Source organism: Desmodus rotundus, chromosome 12 (genome assembly GCF_022682495.2).
Source record: "Desmodus rotundus isolate HL8 chromosome 12, HLdesRot8A.1, whole genome shotgun sequence".
Taxonomy (NCBI): Eukaryota; Metazoa; Chordata; class Mammalia; order Chiroptera; family Phyllostomidae; genus Desmodus; species Desmodus rotundus.
Window position 1 is genome coordinate 69,492,702 of NC_071398.1, and position 22,100 is coordinate 69,514,801.

At 37.3% G+C, this 22,100-nt stretch overlaps 1 protein-coding gene across 8 annotated transcripts in view; it reads left to right on the plus strand.

The window, feature by feature from the left end:
- Positions 1-22,100, plus strand: part of GABPB2 (GA binding protein transcription factor subunit beta 2) — a 33,809-nt gene that overhangs the window by 1,113 nt on the left and 10,596 nt on the right. For 7 of the 8 annotated variants that reach the window (XR_002975720.3, XR_002975721.3, XM_024570308.3 and 4 more), the window contains exons 2-7: positions 4,310-4,449; positions 6,936-7,103; positions 7,609-7,803; positions 9,845-9,983; positions 14,940-15,032; positions 17,358-17,543. Coding sequence is in view for 6 of the 8 variants with exons in the window: in XM_024570308.3 (XP_024426076.1) it covers positions 4,336-4,449; positions 6,936-7,103; positions 7,609-7,803; positions 9,845-9,983; positions 14,940-15,032; positions 17,358-17,543 (895 nt within the window). In the remaining 2 variants the exon portion in view is untranslated. The remainder of the gene's footprint in view (positions 1-4,309; positions 4,450-6,935; positions 7,104-7,608; positions 7,804-9,844; positions 9,984-14,939; positions 15,033-17,357; positions 17,544-22,100) is intronic. The other variant, XM_024570310.4, reaches the window with a different exon arrangement.

The window sequence follows — 22,100 nt, forward strand, 5'->3', positions numbered from 1 at the left end:
TTTTCAATTCTAATTCGCCTTCCCGGTAGTTTTCCCGCTGCTCAGGTTTTCTGCAGAGACCATCCCATTCTTCTCTCCCTTCCCAGGGTCCCAGAAGATCTCTCTCTCTCTCTCTCTCTCTCTCTCTCTCTCTCTCTCTCTCTGTCTCTCTCTCTCACACACACACACACACACACACACACACACACACCCTGAAAAGGACATTCTATGGCTTACCTTCAACAACATTTTACCTGGCCAACATTTTTGGCCATCTAGGACAGTATTTTCAACATACCATTTGACCCACCCAGCCCAATATAAATGTTCTTAAGCATCTATTTTCATATCCACTTTGATAACAATGAAAGAACTGCCCCACCCAAATTCTTACATCAACCAACGTAATTACTTTCTAATAATAATAGAGTATTTTGTTATCAAGAGCTCAAGCGCTTCATTCATTATTAAAGCACAGTTATTGAAAGCTCTTGCGTGTTTGAAAGGAGGTGTGGGTGCTTTGTTGTTTTATTTATCTTCAAAGTCCTAAGAGACAAGTTAGGTCAGATTTTGTTTTTTTCATTTTATATGTAGGGAAAGTGGAGGTATGTACGTTAAGGGAGAATGTTTTCCCCCTTTCTATTTTTCAGTAATCAGGGAGAGGGAGCTCAGAAGTCCCTAGACTGTCCTCTTGTCTCTTAGGCTACATCTTTTATCTGGTGGGTACTGCCAGCATTGACACAGGATACTGGGAAAGTGGCACATAGTTCCCCCCAAATGCTGTTATTTTAAAAATACATTTTATTGGCCCTGGCCCCTAGATCAGGTGGTTAGAGCATCATCGGGTTACACCAAGGTTGCAGGTTTGATATGTAGTCAGGACACATACAAGAATCAACCAATAAATGCATAAATAAGTGGAACAACAAAACTGTCTCTCAGTCTCTCCCCGTCCTTCTCTCTCTTTTCTCTCTAAAATCAATCAATAAAAACAGATTTTACTTTTACTCAAAAGAAAAGAGTATGGGGAGAAAAGAACCCTGAAGAACACATTTCTAGGAGGCATTTTATATCAAGTGATGACTATAACACCTTATTTACATTCTAATCACCAAATAACTATATCTTCATGTGGTAAGAAATAAGGCTTCTCATGGCCTAAAGTTTGGGATGACAAGTTTGGGTTAGTTACTATTTAGTGATACTGATATACAGACTCACAAATAATGATTAAAGAAATGTGATAAGCCCTGGCAGGGTCACCCAGTTGGTTACAGCGTTGTCTGAATGTGCCAAGGTTTCAGGTTGGATCCTGGGTCCGTGCACATACAGGAAGCAACCAATGAATGCATAAAGAAATGGAATAAGCTCTCCCTTACTCTCTCTAAAATCAATAAATAAAAATTTTTAAAAAGGTGTGATAAAATTAATATTTGAAAGCAGAATACAGTGGAAAAAATTGAAAATATTTGCTCAATTAACATTTCGCAAGAGTTCAGGTACTGAAGACACCAGTTACCGTGAGATAAAATCAGTTTAAAGTATCTTATTTTCCAGAAGTATCAGCTTCCCAGGAATGTGCAGCAAACCAGATTACTCCTTAAACAGATACCTCAACTTTCAAGTGAAGTTTTTGTGTATGTGTTTGGTAGAGAATAGAGCTGGAATTTTATCATGAGGATGGTTTAATCCTGCTTTGTGGCAGCATTTCTGAACATCCACATGTAGGTCAGTCTTTCTCTTTGTGGTCAGTTATTGTAGTTAATGTAGGGCTGTTAAGGCTTGCTGATAAGACCTTTTATATACAGAGGTCAACAAAAGTAGGTTTACAGTTTGTATGAAAAATAATATAATAATAAATAATAATGTAAGAGTAAACTCTGTTTTGTGTACTCACAATTGTAAGCCTCCTTTTGCCTACCCCTGTGTAGTATAATTTGAGAAAATGTGAAGGAATTATTATTACTATTCATTTTAGGGAGAGGGAGAGAGAAAAGCATCAATTTGTTGTTCACTTATTTGTGCATTTATTGGTTGATTCTTGTATGTGCCTTGACTGGGGACTGAACTGCATGCAACCTTGAAGTAGTGGGGTGATCCTCTAACCACTTTGCCACCCAGCCAGGGCTGAAGCAATTATTTGTAACTAATAAATGAACCACTTAGAAATTTGTTCTCATTTTTATTTTTTAATAGGTTTTATTTGTTTATTTTTAGAGAGACAGGGAAAGGAGGGAGAAAGAGGGAAAGAAACATCATGACCAATTGCCTTTCCAATGCTCCCAACTTGGGCAACCCAGGCATGTGCCCTGACCAGGAATTGAACTGGCGACCTTTTTGTCCAAAGATTCCCAGGCCAGCGCTCAGTTGACTAAACCACACCACATCGGGGCTTGTTCTTGTTTTTAAATATTAGTAATAAGAAAATTAAATTGAAAGGCAGTTTTGATACTTTAAAATGAAGATAACCATGGAGAAATGCAAAGTACTGGTTTTCTGTGAGTTTTTGCTATCTTTTTTCTCTAGCATTTTTTTGAGTTGTAAAAACTGACACTTATATCAGATTATAGAAATTTACATTAAAAAGTTCATCCTCTGCTCCTGAACATACTACTTCAGAGGGCTCATACCAGAGCCTTATGTAGATTCCCTTTTGAACAGACTTCTGTGGTGATCTTTTGGACACACCTGTGCTTGAGCACAATGCTCTGTGATAGATTGGAAAACTGAATTACATAATGGCTGAATGATTTGCCTAAGCCAGTGATTCTCAAATTTCCTGATTTCAGGACTTACTTATATCCTTAAAAATTATTGAGGACTCCAAAATGTTATATCTGTTGATATTTACTGTTTTAGAAATTAATTTGTAAATGTTCATTAATTAAAATACAATAATAAATCCATGAATGTTGTAGATAATATATTTTTACGAAAAATATATCTTCCAAGTCAAAGAGATAGTGAGAAGAATGGCATTGCTTTATATTTTTGCAACTTTCTTTAACTTCTAGCTGTTTAGAAGACAGCTACATTTTCATATCTATTTCTACATTCAATTTGTTACAATATTGAACTTGGAGAAAGGAGTGTTTCAGTAACCTCCTCAGATCATTGTGGGTATTATTCTCTGCTGCTACATGGAAATTCAACAAGTAGTGATTTCTTTTTTTTTAAATTTATTTTTCAATTTCAGTTTACATTTCATATTATTTTTTATCTGTTTCAGGTGTAACAAGTGGTACTTTCTAAAAAGTTAGTTGCAATGAGAAATCTGAAACTGTATCAGTGAAATTTTTATACTGTTACCTTAAAATTCATTGATCTGTTTTTCACTTTACCCGTGTAAAAAATTACCTGTGTAATTTTTTTTAATGAAATAAAGGTTTAATTTTAATCGTGCAAAGTCCATTGTAGGCGCCACACTTCTGAGTAGCTCTCTTTTAGACAGTCACTCAGGGATCGAGGCTTCTTCCACTGTGTGGCTCTTCTGTCACATAGTCTAGTCTCGATGTGGCTTCTTCTGTAAATCCTTGGTTATAAGACTTCTGTTCACCTAGTCTTCAGTTGGTTATTTAGGTTGATTGTACAATAATTTTGTTGTAATTCCAATTTGGGCCTGGGAGGAGGTGAGTATAACTTCCACCTACTCCTCAGCCATCTTTTTCTCCCTCTTCCTACCCCTGCATGATTTTCTAACACACATCGGTTATTTGAAAAATATTGGCTCACCAGATTATGCACATTATCCAACTGTTGATGCATTTTTTATACAATATTTTAAAATTCACATTCATTAGTATCACCATAATTTCATCAAAAAGTTGGTTGTCAACTATCAACTGGTGCATGTAGATTTCCCAAAATTTGAATTTTTGCTTGAAAGCTCAAATTATAGCTGATAATTATCAACAAACACTGTTGATTATTTCCCTTGAAGTAGCAGGTTCAACCTGTTCATTTTTGAAAAAGTGTCTACCATATACTTGAGTCTCAATATCCTTGTTTGTCTGTCATTCTTTCCCATAACATAATATTTCTACCCATGGTCATTTCAAATGGGTAAAATGCTGTTTTATTGCCTTTCTAGCATCTCTTAAGCTAGAAAAGTGATGTGTTGCACATATTTCCAAAGCATTTTTCTGGAGATTGAAAGTGAGGGAACTATTGTTTAGGGCCTGATACTTTTCCAAATACCTGATTGTTTGTGTTAGATGATGAGCTAGAAAAGAAATGCCCTACTGGGTAAGTCATCCTGAGAAGTATATCAAAGTACAAGAAGTCTTCTAAAAACATTTTACAGGCAGCTTTCCTTGTGTTTGAGTTACAGCTTCCTGAAAACTTTTGTTCCTATGCATGAAGATGTCTTTGGTGGACTTAGGGAAGAGGTTGCTAGAAGCAGCAAGAAAAGGCCAAGATGATGAAGTGAGAACATTGATGGCAAATGGTGCCCCATTTACCACAGACTGGGTAAGCTCTCTTGATTATTCCCAATGTGTGCTGTTACCAATCTTTTTCTTGTCTTTTCTTTTCATTTTTTTAAGATTTTTATTTTTAGCCCTGGCTGGTGTAGCTCAGTGGATTGAGTGCTGGCCTGCAAACCAAAGGTCACTGGTTCAATTCCCAGTCAGGGCACATGCCTGGGTTGTGGGCCAGGTCCCCAGTAGGGGGCACATGAGAGGCAACCACACATTGATGTTTCTCTCCCTCTCTTTCTTCCTCCTTACCCCTCTCTAAAAAAGTATATAAATAAAATCTTAAAATTTTTTTTAAAATTTTGTTATTTTTAGAGGAGAAGGGAGGGAGAAAGAGAGGGAGAGAAACCTCGATGTGCAAGAGAAACATTGGTTCCCTCTCACTTGTCTCCAACTGGGGACTTACCCACAACCCAGGCATATGCCCTGACTGGGAATGAACTGGCAAACTTTCAGTTTGAAGGCCCATGTTCAATCCACTGAGCCACACTAGCTAGGGCACCGATATTTTTCTTAAAGGCTAAACAGACTTTATTGATTTTTCTTCATTCCCTTACTGCCTCATTCTCTTCTCAGGAATTTTATTTTCTTTATCTCATCTGCATATGTGATTTTCTTTTTCTTTTAGTTTTCTACATTGAAAGTGTCTCCTGTGTATATATAGATGGTGATTGTAAAGATATTATATACTTGTGATTTTCTATAATGTTTTTCAGAGTATTTTGTACAAATTTAATTCTCCCTGAAGTTTACTTAGGTTATAGGCTTCTGTAATTAGCTAGAAATTAAACAAAATCAGTATAATAAAAGCGCATTTCTAAACTAATAAACTTCTTGTTTCCTTTCCTCTAAAATGTCCTGGTTAATGGAATAGTCTAGCCATTTTGTTTCCTTTACCACTGTTAACATTAAAGAGGAAGGTGTAATCAACAGCCAGGCTGGAGAGCAGAATTTTAGAAGATCCAGGTGCAGGTTATAATGTGGGCTTGCCTAGCTTTCACAGATTTTGTAAGCATTGCCTAATTTTAACAATTCAGAGTGAATGTCCTCTTTTTCTCGAGTGATTAATTCATAACTTTAGTGGCCAGCAGGTCTTTAGCACCTCACAAAAAGAAGAAAGGAAACCAATGAGATTAGCATTTCTATAAATAGACCTGAAAAGAATAATGTGAATTAAATCCAGTCAGGCAGTGATACTGAATATATGAAAAGCAAAGAATAAATGAAATAGGCTTAAAATATAGAGCATAACACAAAGAAAGGAATAGATTTCTGACTAAAGTGGATGCTGATAACTCTTACAAGGTTTACTTTGAGGTGATACAGCCTTGCTTATTGCTGTTAAAACTCAACTGCTAAATTTTTTTTTCACACTCACCCACGGACATGGTCATTGATTTTAGAGAGAGGAAGAGAAACCTCGATGTGAGAGAGAAACATTGACTGAATTTGCAACCTAAGCATGTGCCCTGAACGGGAATTGAACCTGTGACCTTTCAGTTATGGGATGATACTCCAACCAACTGAGCCACACCATCCAGGGCTTGATAGCTAAATTTTTATTGCCTCTTAATCTCCTCAGTTTTTTTGCTTTGCATTGCTTTACTATGGTAACAAACCTCTATTCCAGCCAATTAAATTGGCACCCAAAGTTCCACATGCAACTCTGGTCTCCGCCCTTTTCCTAAAAATTGTTTTGAACCTGCATCTATCCCTTCCCATTACCCCAGACTCAGAATACTCTTGTCTGTCCATTTTTTTACCTTCTTCTAAGCCCTGCTTAAAATCACATCCTTCGCCCTGGCTGGTGTGGCTCAGTAGATTGTGTGCAGGCCTGCAAACCAAAGGGTCGCTGGTTTGATTCCCAGTCAGAGCACATGCCTAGGTTGTGGGCCAGGTCCCCAGTTGGGGGTGTGAGAGAGGCAACCACACATTGATGTTTCTCTCTGTCTCTTTTTCCCTCCTTCCCCCTCTCTCTCTAAAAATAAATAAATAAAAATATTTTTTAAAAAATGCTCTTCAGGGAATCATACCTGAAATATCCACCTGATTTAAATCCATTATATTTAGCATTTATTTAATTGGTGGTATATTTATTCCTAATTAGCATGTTATTTTTTAAAAAGATTTTATTCTTAGAGAGAGGGGAAGAGAGAGAGGAGAAAGAAGGAGAAAAACATCCATCTCCATTGCCTCTCACACACCCCCAACCAGGGACCTGGCCCCCAACCTAGGCATGTGCCTTGACTAGGAATCGAACCAATGACCTTTTGTTTTGCGGGACAACACCCAACCCACTGAACCATGCCACTCAGGTCTAATTTTTTAATTAAGTCACTTCTTCAGTCCTCTCTGTCCAACCAGATCCCGCCTCCAAGGGCAGGAACCATAGAACTTACCTCTGGTTCATTTGAATCTCTCCAGTAATGATTTAAGAATCTGCACATAGTTGATAATTCAATGATTATTATTTTCCCACAGCTTGGAACATCACCCCTCCACCTTGCAGCCCAGTATGGTCATTATTCCACAGCAGAAGTGCTCCTTCGAGCAGGCGTTAGCAGGGATGCGCGAACCAAAGTGGACAGGACCCCCTTGCACATGGCTGCAGCTGATGGACATGCACACATCGTGGAACTTCTTGTTAGGGTAAAGCAGGAATAGTGGTGGGTTTATATTGTAAAAAAGATATTTGCCTCCCTTACCTAAATGAGTGGTAGGAAACTAGGTTGGGAAAGATCAAGTTGAGGAGAGGTTATAGCACTGAGTTGCATCTCTTTCCAGAGTAATCATAACTAAGAGAATTTTGTTTTCTAATCTTTTGAAAGCTAAACAGACTTTATTGATTTTTCTTCATGCCATTTATGCAGGTTTCTCTGCACTTATGCCTATTTTTTCAGACATGCAGCTCTGTTTATAAATGCAACAAAAATCAATTCTTCTCCCCTTCTCCCATCTGTCATAATTTCCCAGTGATGTCCTTAGAAGAGACCCATTCATTGAAGACCTTATTTCTGTCAGCATTCGGGATAATTAGAGAGATGTTTTTCTTTCTGATATTTCTTAAACATGATCCTCTGTATTGGTGATGGGATCTTGCATCTGTGCTGCTGTAACCAGTGTCTATATGAAAAGAATTACTTTTCTATGACAGAATGGTGCAGACGTGAATGCCAAGGATATGCTCAAGATGACAGCTTTGCACTGGGCCACAGAGTACCACCATCGAGATGTTGTAGAGCTACTTATCAAATATGGAGCTGATGTCCATGCTTTTAGCAAGTTTGATAAATCTGCCTTTGACATAGCCCTGGAGAAGAACAATGCTGAAATTCTAGTCATCCTTCAGGTCTGGTTTTTTGTTTTTTTATTTCATCCCCAGAGTATAATTCAGTTGAATTTAAGGAGGTATTGTGGAAGCTGAATAAAAACTGAATTTTCATTATCTTATCAAAGAAGTACTTCTAATAGGCCTTAATCTTGTGACTCAATGTCATTAATATATATTTTTATTTTTACTTATTTTTTTAAAGATTTTATTTATTTATTTTTAGAGAGAGGAGAAGGAAGGGGAACAGAAAGGGAGAGAAACATCGATATGAGAGAGAAATATCGACCAGTTGCCTCTCACATGTGCCCCCGACCGGGGACTGAACCTGAAACCCAGGCTTGTGCTATGACCGGGAATCCACCTGGCAGCCTTCTGCTTTGCAACCAAATGAGCCACACCAGTCAGGGCCAGCATGATGAAGTTTAGACAAGAAATAAAGCATTATAATATTCTGTTGATAAACAGATTTTTAGGAACTGTTACAGGAGCACAAAAAAGGGAGTATTGATGCTTATGACAAGGATTAAAGTGGATGTAGACTCTGAAAAGTAGGTAGACAAGTGAGAAAATGTTATTCTAGGCTAGAAAAAGAACAGATCAGTCCTGGCTGGTGTGGCTCAGTGGATTGAGTGACCTCCTGCAAGCCAAAATGTTGCAGGTTCGATTCTCAGTCAGGGCACGTGCCTGGCTTGCAGGCTAGGTCCCGAGTTGGGGATGTGGGAGAGGCAACTGATCAACGTTTCTCTTCCTCTCTTTCTCCCTCCCTTCCCCTCTCTCTGAAAATAAATAAAATCTTTTTTTAAAAAAAGCAAATAAAAGGCATGTAGGTGTGAGAGCACATGGCATAGTCAGTGAGGAGGAAGTAGTTCTGTGACTAGGCAAGGGAAGTGAAATTTGGGAGCTAAGGCTTGAGAGTTAGGCTGAGTTCTCAATGTAGGAGTGTTGCATGGCATACAAAGGAGTTTGGACTATTTTGTGGGTAGCGGGGATCCAATACAATTTTTTAAATATAGGATTGATAAAAGTTAGACTTTTTTTAAAGGTAATTATTTAGAGTGTGGTATGAGACTTGCAGAGAGAAGACTTAATGCTAAAGAACCATATACTGACTTTCATTAGGCCAGACAAGAGCCGATGAGGGCTTGAGTTGAGGAAGTGTAGTAGAGGATAGAAGGGGCATAGTCAAGAAGGAATTTAACAGTAACCAGAGAATGATTACAAGCTGAAATTGGTCAAGGGGATAATTATATATGAAAAATAGACATTTCTGCTGCATTTGCAGTCATTTATTCGTTTGTTGTTTCTTACAGATGGTTCCCTATAGACTGGTTATCCTCTTCAACTTTCAATTTCTTGTTTAGAGCCCTTTCATAATTGGGACTTTTTTTAGGGGTGATCGTGTTTGTAGAAAACTGCTGCTGAAAGTAAATAATAATAATAATAATAATAATAATAAACTAAAGATAAGTATCTTTACCCAAAATTGTGCAAATGTTCCTGGAAGCAAAAGTGCAGCATATGAAATTAGACTTTAAAATCTAGCATTTATTTATTTGCTTGGTATATATTCTCTGAGGAATTCTTCAGTGGCAGAATGGAACAAGCAGTTGGAAGAAACTCTGGGGAATATTCTTCTCTGTAGATTCTCTGTAGGACTCTCCTCCTAGCACATTGACTTGTAGATAATTGATCATAGAATATTAGTGCTAGAAATTACTTTTTAGGCCACCCTCCGTATTTTTTCAAACAAAAAAAACCCCAAAAAACAAATAAACCAAGATCCAGAGGTTAAGTGAGTTGTGTAGAAGTTTTTGCACATAATATACCATTTTTTGTGAAGTAGAAACAAGCTTGAGAAGGGCAACCTAACATTTCTGTTTTCCTGGTTGTAAAACAAAAAGTAAGAAGTGGTCTTCATGAGAACTCTGAGTTCCCTGGGACAGTGTGCTAGAAGTAGTTTCGTTTTATAGAGCATTGGAGGTGGGGAATGGCTCTTTAGTAACTGTGTAATTATGGCTAATAAGTGTTCTGACTTTGAAATATCCACCTTGTTTTATAGGAAGCAATGCAGAATCAAGTGAATGCTAATCGGGAGAGAGTCAACCCTGTGACAATGGCTACCCCATTTATCTTCACATCAGGAGAGGTGGTCAACCTCGCTAGCCTTGTTTCTTCAGCCAACACCAAAACAACCTCAGGTAATACTCTGATACCATGGCATTATTTTAGACTTAAAATGAAAACCCCAGGTTTTCCTATTAAATGAGTAGATACCCTCTCTGATACCCACTCCTTTATTAAAATCTCCCCCAAATAGAGGACTTATAATAGATTTTAAAGCTAAGGCACTTATTCTTTCTGGGGGAAGAGAAGATCATACATAGTGCTCATACTGAGTGCTTGCTATGTTCAAAGTAAAATATTCTACAGATTAATCTGTTGAAGGGTTATATCTGACCCAGAAAATGAAAATGCAGGGGTACTTCAATATAGTACCGCTAAGGAAAATAGTTAAATATTTATAATCCAAAGCAATAAGAAATAAAGCAGAAGAGACTTAAGTGGTTGTTGGAATGCTGGTATAAAAGAGGTACGTGTGATTATTTGAATAAAGTATGTGTCTCAATTTGTTCTTGAGAACATATAAAACAACAAAATAACAGATAAAAGTGCTTGTCGATCTTTTAAAACCTGTGTGTTTTTAACAAAAACATCTATTTAAAAAAGGAGAAAACTTAATTTATTTTCAACATCTCTTTACAAATATTTGTTTTACAACAAAAGAACTTGTGTCTTCATTTAAATAAATTTTCCAGCTGACTCTTTTTTTGACTTTTATTTAAAATTAAGCAACTATATTCCTACTTCAGTTTATATAATATCAAAGGAAGATGCTGAATGAAGTGTTACTATTGAGAGGCAATGTGGTAAAATAGAAAGAACATGTATACAATATACATAGAATTGTACATTCAGATCTGCATTCAAATATTTATTGACTAGATTCTTGACTGTGGGAAAACTACTTACTTCTCTAAGACTTCCTTCCTTATTTATCAAATTGAGATATAATAATATCCACTTTATGAGGTTACTGTGAGACTTTGATATTTTGTATTAAGGGTCCATTTTATAGCAGGGCTTCAGTAATAGCTAGTGGTAAGTGAAAATTAACTTTTTAATAAAGATTGACTTGGTCATACCCACAAGGGGGCAGTAGTGACCTCCATTTTATAGCTCATCACCTCATTTAAAATCACTTTGCTTTCAACTAAATGATTTTTTAAAATTAGCTTAAATATACAGATACATGTAATCAGAACATTCACAGCTTTTTTGATTTGTAGTAGTTCAGGCCACACTGATTGGAACAAGTGCTTTTGTAATCCAAGTCTTTAGACGCCAGTAATGTTTTATGTTCACAAACGTGGAAAGACGTAGAGTTGATCTTCAGTCTAACCACTGAAATTCTCCAGACTCTGATCTGGAGTGGTAAGCAACATTGAAGACGTTCAGGAGAATGATTGTTAGCCTTGGCTTCCATTGGCCTATGTCATGTTTATCGTGTTACTTTCGGCAGCCCTGCTCTTCTTTTTCTCCTCCAAGTGTTGACAACTGCAAATTGAAATTGCTAAACATCCCATAATAGAGCTGATCTCTCCAATGTCATCTTTACCATGAAGTAGTTCTACCTAGCTCTCCCCCTTTAGGGGATTGGCCTGCTTGATGTTCAATCAGTGCAGATAAAAGACAATTTTGAAAACAAATCAAGTTGTGTTATTCAGCTGGGTTAAAGGATTTTCTTATCCTGTATGGTGGGTGGGCTTCTTGTTTCCCATCATCTAGTAATATTTTTAAGGACTAACTGAGCCCTGGCTGGTGTAGCTCTGTGGATTGAATGCCGGCCTACAAGCCGAAAGGTCACTGGTTCAATTCCTGGTCAGGGCACATGCCTGGATTACAGGCCAGGTGCCTGGTTGGGGGCATGCGAGACACAACTGGTCAATATTTCTCTTGCACATAGATGTTTCTCTCCTTCTCTTTCTCCCTCCCTTCTCCTGTCTCTAAAATCAATAAGCATGTCCTCGGGTGAGGATAAAAGAAAAAAAAAAAAGAGTATAGCCTTGAATCTAATAAATTAGGTTCTCATCAGGACTCTGATATTTACTAGCTGCATTATTTTTGGCAAATTACTTGGTTTTTCTGGATTTAGTTTTCACTAACTCACTGAGATTGTCTAGCCTACCACAGCATAGTCCCCTAAATCCTGGTCTGAAGAGTTTGTTTATGTGTCACATTCTGAGTGAGTAACCAGAGTTGTCACTGATGATGCCATTTCCTTTCCAAACACAACAGTCTCTGCACATTTTACTTTATTTGATGTTGTGTCTTATATTAAGGAGAAGAAAACCCACATTACTAAGCAATAAAGTGTTTTATTTTCCTAGAACTCACTGGGATAAGTCTAAAGAGGTCATTTGCGTTGTCTCTCTTCAATTTCAACTGTGTATGTCAGAACACTTAACCTGATTTTTCACAAATGTTCATTTTGCTACTGAGGGGAAGGTGAATGGGTCATTATGTTTGAATTAAAAGGAGACTACCCTTAGGTTGGAATCATCATATGCTAAAAAGTATATAATTGACCCTGGCCGGGGAGCTCAGTTGATTAGACTGGTTAGTTAGAGTATCGTCCCAGTACATCAAGTTTGAGGTTCAGTCCTGGGTCAGGGCACATACGAGAAGCAACCAATGAACACATAAATAAGTGGAACAACAAATCAGTGTTTCTCTCTCTTTCTCTCCCCTCTCCCTCCCTCCTTTCTTCCCTTCCCCACTCTCTCCCTTCTTCCCCTCTCTCTCTCTGAAAATCAGTAAATCATTATTTTAAGTATATAATGCTGTTCTCGTGAAGCAGTTCTACATAGCTGTTCTCCAGTAGTTGGGTGGCCTACCTCTGTGTGTGTGTGTGTGTGTGTGTGCTAACTGTGGTAAAATATAACAGCCTTGTTTTTTAATTGCTAGTGACTTATTGTCACAGATAGCCTAACCTCCATGAGTGTACATATATCTAAAAATCACTTGTACCTTGTTTTTTTTTTTTTCATTTGTGAATTCTTATGTCAGCATTTGTTACGATAGGCTGAGTGATGAGAAAAGCATGAACTAAGCAGAAAAATTAGGGGATAGGCTGGACCCTGCTCTGCATGAAGTCGTTAGACAGACATAGGCTCCTTTCTGGACGTCAGGCATTGTGTTCCGCTCAGTCCATTTGGCCCCCTGAGCAGTCTATGAGAATTAGAATAAAAGAGGGATATCATCACTAAAAGAAAATCTTCTAAAATATAAATTTATATATAAGTTAGGTTCCCAAGAGTAATCATGTCAGAAAACAACTCTTTCCTCTTTGGGAGGATTTATTGTAAGAGTGTTAAATGGAGTTTCCTTTTTGATAGAAGAAAAGGTAGAAAGAATCTTTAAGTGTAGATAATGGTAAAACTTAAACATTAAGAATACATTTAAAAAGAAGGTATGTGGCTCTGACTGGTATGTTTCAGTTGGTTGGGTGTTGTCCCGCAAACTGAACGATTGTCAGTTCAATTCCCAGTCAAGGCACAAGCCTAGATTGCAGTTCAGTCCCCGGTTGGGGTGCATGCAACAGGCAACTGATCAATGTTTCTCTCCCTGTCTTTATCCCTTCTTTCCCCTCTCTCTAAAAATAAGTAAGTAAATAAATAAATTTTAAAATCTTTAAAACAAGAAAAAGAAGATATGTATCAGTCAGAGTCTAGTCAGGAGACAAAACTACATGGTGATTTGTATATTTTTATTTTATATACATATATAATTTATAAACTTATATATGTAATTTATAAAGAATTCTCAGTAAGAGTGGATTCATTACTAAGAGGTGCAGAGAACCCTAAAGAATACAGGAATAAACAGCCCTGGCTGGTGTGGCTCAGTGGATTGAGTGATGTCCTACGAAGCAAAGGGATCCTGGTCAGGGCACATGCCTGGGTTGTGGGCCGGGCCCCCAGTTGGGGATGTGTAAGAAGCAACAGATCAATGTATCTATCTCTCACACACTGGTGTTTCTCTCGCTCTCTTTCTCCCTATTTCCCCTCTCTCTAAATAAATAAATAAAATCTAAAAAACAATTAAAAAGTAAAGTTCCTTGGTACTATTGACATTTAAAGAAAAAACAACATAGGGAACAGCCACTACCTCTGTATGACAGAACTTAATTTCATGCCAGCTGACAAGAAATGTTTGAGTCCAGCTTCATTATCACAAGGCAAGGCAGAGAAGGGTGGACTTGGGACTAAGAGGCAATAAATTTACAACTGGCACAATAAATATCTTTGAAATAGGAAAATGCAATTCATTTTATAAAAGTTAGATTTATGCAGAACTGTCGAGTAATCCTTTCCGTTTATAAAGTTAGGCATGCCTGTTGCCAGATCTAAAGCACTTCTGTCTGGGAACTGAGCTGTAAGAATAGCATGCAGATACAAAAGAAAAAGGTTATGAACAAAGTTTTTTTTGAAAGCACATCATGACATAAGTAAATTAGATAATTATTGTTTTTTAGCATTAATTGATTGTCCTACCTTTGACATTCAATATGTGAAACTTCAGGTTTTTAACTGTCTTCACACTCGAGGTCAAGCTTAGTCTTCTCACCTATCTAGCTGATGAATCGAGGTAGTAGATCGAGTAAAGCCCAGAAGGGGTCTCTTCCCTCATCATTGCTTAGCCAGAGTGAGGCATACTTTGTATGCTTTACTGCCTGCCGCCAGGGAGAGCTCTGCACAGCCAGCCTAGGGAGTGGGCGGCACTCTCAGTCTGTTAGCTGCTGGTGTTGAGCACTGGCCTTGCTGAGACAATGAGCAAATGAGGGGACAGTAGTGGCCCTACACCAAGCATATTACTTCAGTCCACTTTAAAGGGAAAACTTGTTAAATCTTTAAAGAATTTTAACACCATGGTAATTGGTTCATATCAGTTTGTATTAGAGAGCAAGATTAAGAACATTAGCATGAAAAGCTGAGGCTTAGATTTAATAAAGCACCTCAGTTTATTTTAGTTCGTCTCCATTTATTCTCTCCGCTGGACCTCATTTGCCTTTTTTACCTCTGCCTCCTCAACAGTACACTTCTCAAATTCTACCACCTCAGTGTTGGCCACCCTTGCAGCTCTTGCTGAAGCATCAGCCCCCCTCTCCAACTCACACAGAGCCACAGGTAGGTAAGGGATATCTGCTGGTTGAATCACCATGCCTTCTTTTGTTTTTAAATCTCCAGCAGATTTAATTTGCATGAAATATTAAAGAATTATGATTAGAGAGAGCTAGGAGAAAGGATGTAGAGTCATTGCACCTCAGAAAGAAAAAATCACTAAGTGATATAATCAGACAGCTGAATATTACCAGAGAATGACTGGTATTCCTTTGTTCTTTGGCAGTTTCAAGTTTGTTTGCCCTGACTCCAGTTGCTTCATATTGAAATATTTAGTCTTATGTTAACAGATTTTTTGGAAATACTCTATATTATGTTTTGACTGATACTATCATAGAATGATTCAAAATAGCAGCCTAGCTGTCTTGTATTAAAGCATCAAAACACATGAGACTGTTACCTCTCTCACTGTCATATCCTCTGTATTTCAGATTGGCTTGCTTTTTTTTTTTCCACCAGAGATGTTGTTTTGGCATTTCCAATGGAATTGGGCAGATAAATGCTATATAGTGCCCTGCTGATACTTAAAACAAAAAGGTTTCAAGTCACTTAGAGGTCATGGTCTGTTGGGAAAAGGCTGAGGGCTTCATGTAGCTAGGGACAGATAGTTTTAAGTAGGGCTAAATAGTCATCTAGGAATCTTTCTGGAACTCTCTGCAGAGTGCTCCATCCAAAATGAAAGCAGATGGTTCCAATTTCTTTCTGTCATTGACATTTGGGTAGTGAGAATATTCCTCCAATCTTGTTTTTTCGACTGGCAGCAATCCTAAGGATCTCTACTCAGATGTGTATGGGTGAGCAGCATGGCAGAAGGAAAAGCAATATATTAAACTTGTGTTTGTTATTCTTTTGATTTGTTCTTTGATATTGAATTTAACTTTTTTTTAAGAATGACTAGGTTATTTTTATTTTTATTTTTTAATTATATTTTATTGATTATGCTATTATAGTTGTCCTGATTTTTCTCCCTTTGGCCCCCTCCACCCAGCACCCCTTGCTCCCTAAGGCAATCTCCCCACCATTATTCATGTCTATGGGTCATGTGTATAAGTTCTTTGGCTCCTCCATTTCCTGTACTATAATCCCCGTGGCTGTTCTGTAACTGCCTATTTGTACTTCTTAATCCCTTCACCTCTTCACCCATTCCCTTACACCCATCTGGCATCAAAATGCTTTCTGTATCCATGATTCTGTCTCTGTTCTTCTTGTTTGTTTAGTTTGTTTTTTAGATTCAGTTGTTGATAGATATGTATTATTTGCCATTTTAATGTTCATAGTCTTGATCTTTTTCTTTCTTAAGTAAGTCCCTTTAACATTTTATGCAATAATGGTTTGGTGATGATGAACTTTAGTTTTTTCCTATCTGGGAAGCTCTTTATCTGCCCTCTGATCATAAATGGTAGCTTTACTGGGTAGAGCAATCTTGGCGGTAGGCCTTAACATTTCCAGGTCTCAGTTCCCTTGTTTCTAGCATGATGATTGTATTATCTATCAGGGTTCTTTCAGGTATTAACCTTTTACTGCTCTTTGTTTCTAAGGGGTGTGAATGCTCTATTTCCATTGAATTATATGAATGTGTCTCATATGGAAAGCCCATACTCCACTTATTGCAAAATTCTACTTGTGACTCTTTAGAGGAATTTCCCTAATAGTTATTGGGGACATTGACTAATCAGACTGAAAACCTTGATTCAGCATAACACATGTCAATCTCTTAGAAAGGTAGCTGGCACATAGTAAGTAGTCTGTGTTAGTTGCTATTATTATGGATCTGCCTATCAAACTTCTTCAATGCTTTGACTACTTGACATATTGTTAACTCACCATTAAATTCCTCTATTTCTTTATAGAAATAGATCTACTCTAATTTATAGTTATTTTTCTAAGCTTCGTAGATTTAGTTAGACTTTCAAGATGCTTCCTGAAAAAAAAGTTTTAAGATCAAATATGTTAGGGAAACTCAGCATATCTTATCTGTACTGGAGAATCACAGTGCCCATTAGCCTGTTAGGGTCTCTGATACTTCCTACAAAACAAACAAAAAAGTCTAAGCATATTTAAACCAGAAATTTGAGAATGTATTTATACATAGAACCCATCTTTAGTGGAAGCTATTAACGTCTCCATGAAGACATTTTAGAAAATACATTTAATGCATTCTGTCTCATTTCTCTTCTGACTTCGCATTGTTGAACTTGCTTTTGTGTACTGTTAAATCTAACATTTTTTCCCAGTTTCCTATTCCTGATATTATCAAATTCAAGGGGCTGAAATTGCTATACTTCTATTTTTTTAAAGTTAAAATTGTATATTTACTTTTGTCATCTCTAGCTAATTCAGAGGAAATCATAGAAGGAAATTCTGTTGACTCATCAATCCAGCAAGTGGTGGGGAGTGGAGGCCAGCGGGTGATCACCATAGTGACTGATGGAGTCCCTCTGGGCAATATACAAACTGCAATCCCTACTGGAGGCCTTGGCCAGCCATTTATTGTAACTATGCAAGACGGACAGCAAGGTGAGTTATCCCATCAGACAATTGTTTATGAAAAGATATTTTAAGACACTCACCTCTCCTCTAAAATTGAGGCATTAAGGCAAGTAGTAGAAATGGGAGAATGCCAGATGCCAAATAGGTTAAAGAAGCTTTGAAAACGAAACAGAAACCAGGCTGGCAAAGGCAAATTCCCCTAACACATACAAAGTTTGTGAGTAAAAATCATAATCTGGTAGAAAGAACAAACTATTCACCAGTAGGTCACAGAAAGAAAATATTGGTGGTTCTTAAAAATATGAAAATATTCAGCCTACTTCATTCATAGCATGAGAAATGCAAATAAATACTGCTCTGAGATACCATCACAACAGTATGTTGTCAAGGGTGTGGAGAAACAGGCACTCTAATAAATTACCAGTGAGACTGTAAATTGAAACATCCTGTAAAGAGCACATTGGCAATATCTATCACTGTTAATGATGCACATACCTTTTGGTTAAAAAGTTCTTTTTCTATGAATTTATATTCACATACACAGAAATGACATATATAATGCTATTTATTCTAGCATTATTTGTAATTGTCAGTGATGGAAAAGAGCCAAAGTATATGTTAATAGGGAACTGGATAAATAAATTATGATGCAAATTCTCTGCAGCTGTTAAAAACAATGAGGAATTTCCTTATATGTCAGTATGGTCTGATTTCCAAAATATATTGTTAAGTGACAAGAGCAAGATACAGGACAATGTGTAGAATATGCCACATTTCTACTTTTTTAAAGGGGAAATATATGTATATTTGCTAATATATTCATGGTCTGTCTTTGGAAGAACATTCAATAATAACCTTAATAACATTGGTTGCTTTCTGGGAGAATACCTGAGTAGCTCTTTGGGATGGGAGGCTTTTCATATATATGTTTTTGTAGCTTTTTTTTTTAATAGCTTTTGCTTTTTGAACCATGTGAATGTATTGCATATTCAAAAAATGCCTCAGTAAATTTTTTTTTTGAAAAGAGAAGAAAACTAATCATTACGACTTTATTCCTTAAAAATATTGGAGTTTGAAAAGAAGGGGGTTGGTATAATTGCCTTGGTGTTACCAAAATTTTGACTTGGCCTAAGTCATTCTGGGCATTTTATAATTTTCAAATTATTTAAATTGATGGATCTTTGTAGTATGGGAAGAAAGAGTAAAAATTAAACCTTTATTTATTTTAATTCTCACCCAAGGATGTGTTTATTGATTTGAGAGAGAGAGAGAAACATTGATGTGAGAGAGAAACATTAATCAGTTGCCTCCTGTACGCACCCCAACCAGGGATCAAACCCACAGCCTACGTATGTGCCCTGACCAGGGATCAAACCTGCAAAATTTTGGTATATGGGATGATGCTCCACCAACTGAACCACCCTACCAGGGCTATACTACTTTTTAAAAATGTGTTTAACGAGGCCCAAAGAAGGAAAGCTGAGATTTTGTGAATTACTTTCAGGAAGTTTTAAATCCCAGACCAAACTTCTGTTTCCACTTAGCGTTATCTAAGCTGCTTTCCACTGCTATTAATTGATGACTCAACCAAACCAAATAACTAGGTAAATCTGTTTTACACAAAAAATCACAATTCATCCTAAAACCTAAATAAAATGTTTAACTTTTTGTTTTGAGATAATTATAGATTCATGTACAATTGGAAGAAATACTACCCAGAGATCCCATATACATCACCTAGTTTCCCCCAGTGGTAATATTTAAAAAAAAAATTTTATTTATTGCCCTGGCTGGTGTGGCTCAGTGGATTGAGCACCAGTCTGTGGACCAAAAGGTTGCTTGTTTGTTGCCGGGTCCCTAATTGTGGGCCTACAAGAGGAATTGATGTTTCTCTCTCACATAAACGTTTTTCTCCCTCTTTCTCCCTCCTTTCCACTCTCTCTAAAAATATACAAATAAAATCTTCTTAAAATTTTTATTGATTGATTTTTAGAGAAAGAAAGGAAGGGGGAGAGAGAGGAAAAAAAACCAAAACATCGATTTGTTGTTCCACTTATTTATGCACTCATTAGTTGCTTCTTGTATGTGCCCTGTATGTGCTTCTTGTATGTGGGCAATCTTGGCGAATCTGGATGATGCTTTAACCCAGTGGTCCCCAACCTTTTAGCACCAGGGGCCTGTTTCATGGAAGACAAATTTTCCAAGGACAGGTGTGAGTAGAGGGATAATTTCAGGATGATTCAAGTGCATTACATTGAAATTCACCTCCTGCCATGTGGCCCAGTTCCTAACAGGTGGACTGGTACCAGTCTGCAGCCCAAAGGTTGAGGACCCCTGCTCTAACCAACTGAGCTACCTGGCCAGGGCCCCCAATGGTAACACTTTGCATAACTACAGTACACTATCACAGACAGGAAATTGACATTGATAAAATCCACCAACTTTATTGAGGTTTTTCCAGTTTCATATGCATTCTTTATGTGTTTGTGTATATACTTCGTGCTATACAATTTAATACATGTGTACTTTACGTGAGCACCAGAGTCAAGATCCAGAACAGTTCCCTCACCAAGATCCCTCATGCTACTCTTTTGTATCTACAGCCACCTCCCTTTCCATCCCATTCCTAATTCCTGGCAACCACTAACTCATCTGTTCTGTATCTCTATACTTTTATTATCATTTCAAGAATGTTACATAAATAGAATCATGTAGTATGTAATATTTTGAGATTGGCTTTTTTCTGTAAGCACAATTTCCTTAATATCCATCCAAGTTGTTTGTCTCAGTAGTTCATTCCTTTTTACTGCTGAATATTATTCCGTGATATGGATGTACAACAGTTTGTGTAACTACTCATCCATTGAAGGACATTTGTTTCCAGTTTTGGGCTATTTGTGAATAAAGCTATTATGATCAATCAGGTACAGGTCTGTGGGAACATACACTTTCAGTTCTCTGGAATAAATGCCCCAAAGTGCAATTGCTGGGTCCTGTGGTAAGTTTATGTTTAGTTTTGCAAGAAATTTCCAAACTGTTTTCTAGAGTGACTGTACCATTTTACATTCCTACCAGGAATTTATGAATAATCCAGTTTATCCACATCCTCACCAACATTCGATATTGTCACTAACTTTTAAGTTTTTAGCCATTCTCAAGGAAAACCAAAGAAAAAGTAAGCAAATGTGACTACATTAAATGAAAATGTTTTTACATAGTAAAGGTAACCATCCACAAAACAAAGAGACAACCTACTAAATGGGAAAACATATTTGCTAATGATACATCTGATAAGGGGTTAATATCCAAAGTTTATAAAGCATTCATACTACTCAACACCAAAACCCAAACAATCCAATTAAAAAAGGGTCAGAGGACCTGAATAGGAGGGCACATGAATGTCCAATAGACATATGAAAAGATGCTCAATGTCACTAATCATCAGAGGAGTAGAAATTAAAACCACAAGGAGATATCACCTCATACATATGAGAATGGCCGTCATCAGTACATCAACAAACGAAGTATTGTCAAGGACGTGGAGAAAAGGGTACCCTCATCCAGTTTTGGGGATTGCAAATTGGTGCAGCCACTATGGTAAACAGTATGGAAGGTCCTCAAAAAATTAGAAACTGAACTACCTCATGACCCAGCAATTCCACTTCTGGGTACATATCCAAAGGAACCCAAAACACTAATTTGAAAAGATATACATCCCTATATTCATTGCAGTGTTGTTAACTAAGATATGGAAACAACCCGCGAGTCCATCAGTAGATTAGAGGATGAAAAAGTAGTAGTGCGAGTAATATTTTTTTAAAAAGGCACTCTCCTGACAGGTCGGAATGGAGCTGCTCTGATTGGTCAGAACTGCACAGCTCTGATTGGATGGGGAAAGCATCAGTCCTACTGGTTGAAATAGGATTTCAGGAATTCCTTTCTAAGGGCTGGCTCAGATGACAGAAAGAGTACAGGCAGGTAGTTCAAGTTCAGTGCAGGCTTATCCCTGAAGTGCAGTTTGTGTGAGAGGAGAGGTTCTTATGTAGAATGGCTGCTAAGTTCTGGGATTTATTTTTTATTTTTTATTTTTGGTAATTTGAGGCCAGTTGGCCACCAGGAGCCCTACTTAGTAGATGTATTTCTCAGGTTCACATTATATACAATAGACTATTACTCAACCATAAAAAAGAATGAAATCTTAACATTTGAGGCATCATGGATGGACCTAGAGGGTATTATGCTCAGTGAAATAAGTCCGTCACAGAAAGACAAGTACCATAAGATTTCATTTATATGTGGAATCTAAGGAATAAAATAAACAAGCAAACAAAACTAAAACAGACTCAGACACAGAGAGCAAACTGGTGGTTGCCAGAAAGGAGGGGAGTGGGGAAATGGGTGAAAGAGGTGACAGGACTGGGAAGCACAAATTGGTGGTCACTGAATAGTCATGGGGATGTAAGTAAAGCATAGGGAATACAGTCAATGATATTGTGATAACCATGCACCACATGTGTGTTGTGAGCATATGTGTTGACCCTCTTCTAACTTATCTATGAGAAGAGAAATACTTAAATTAGATAC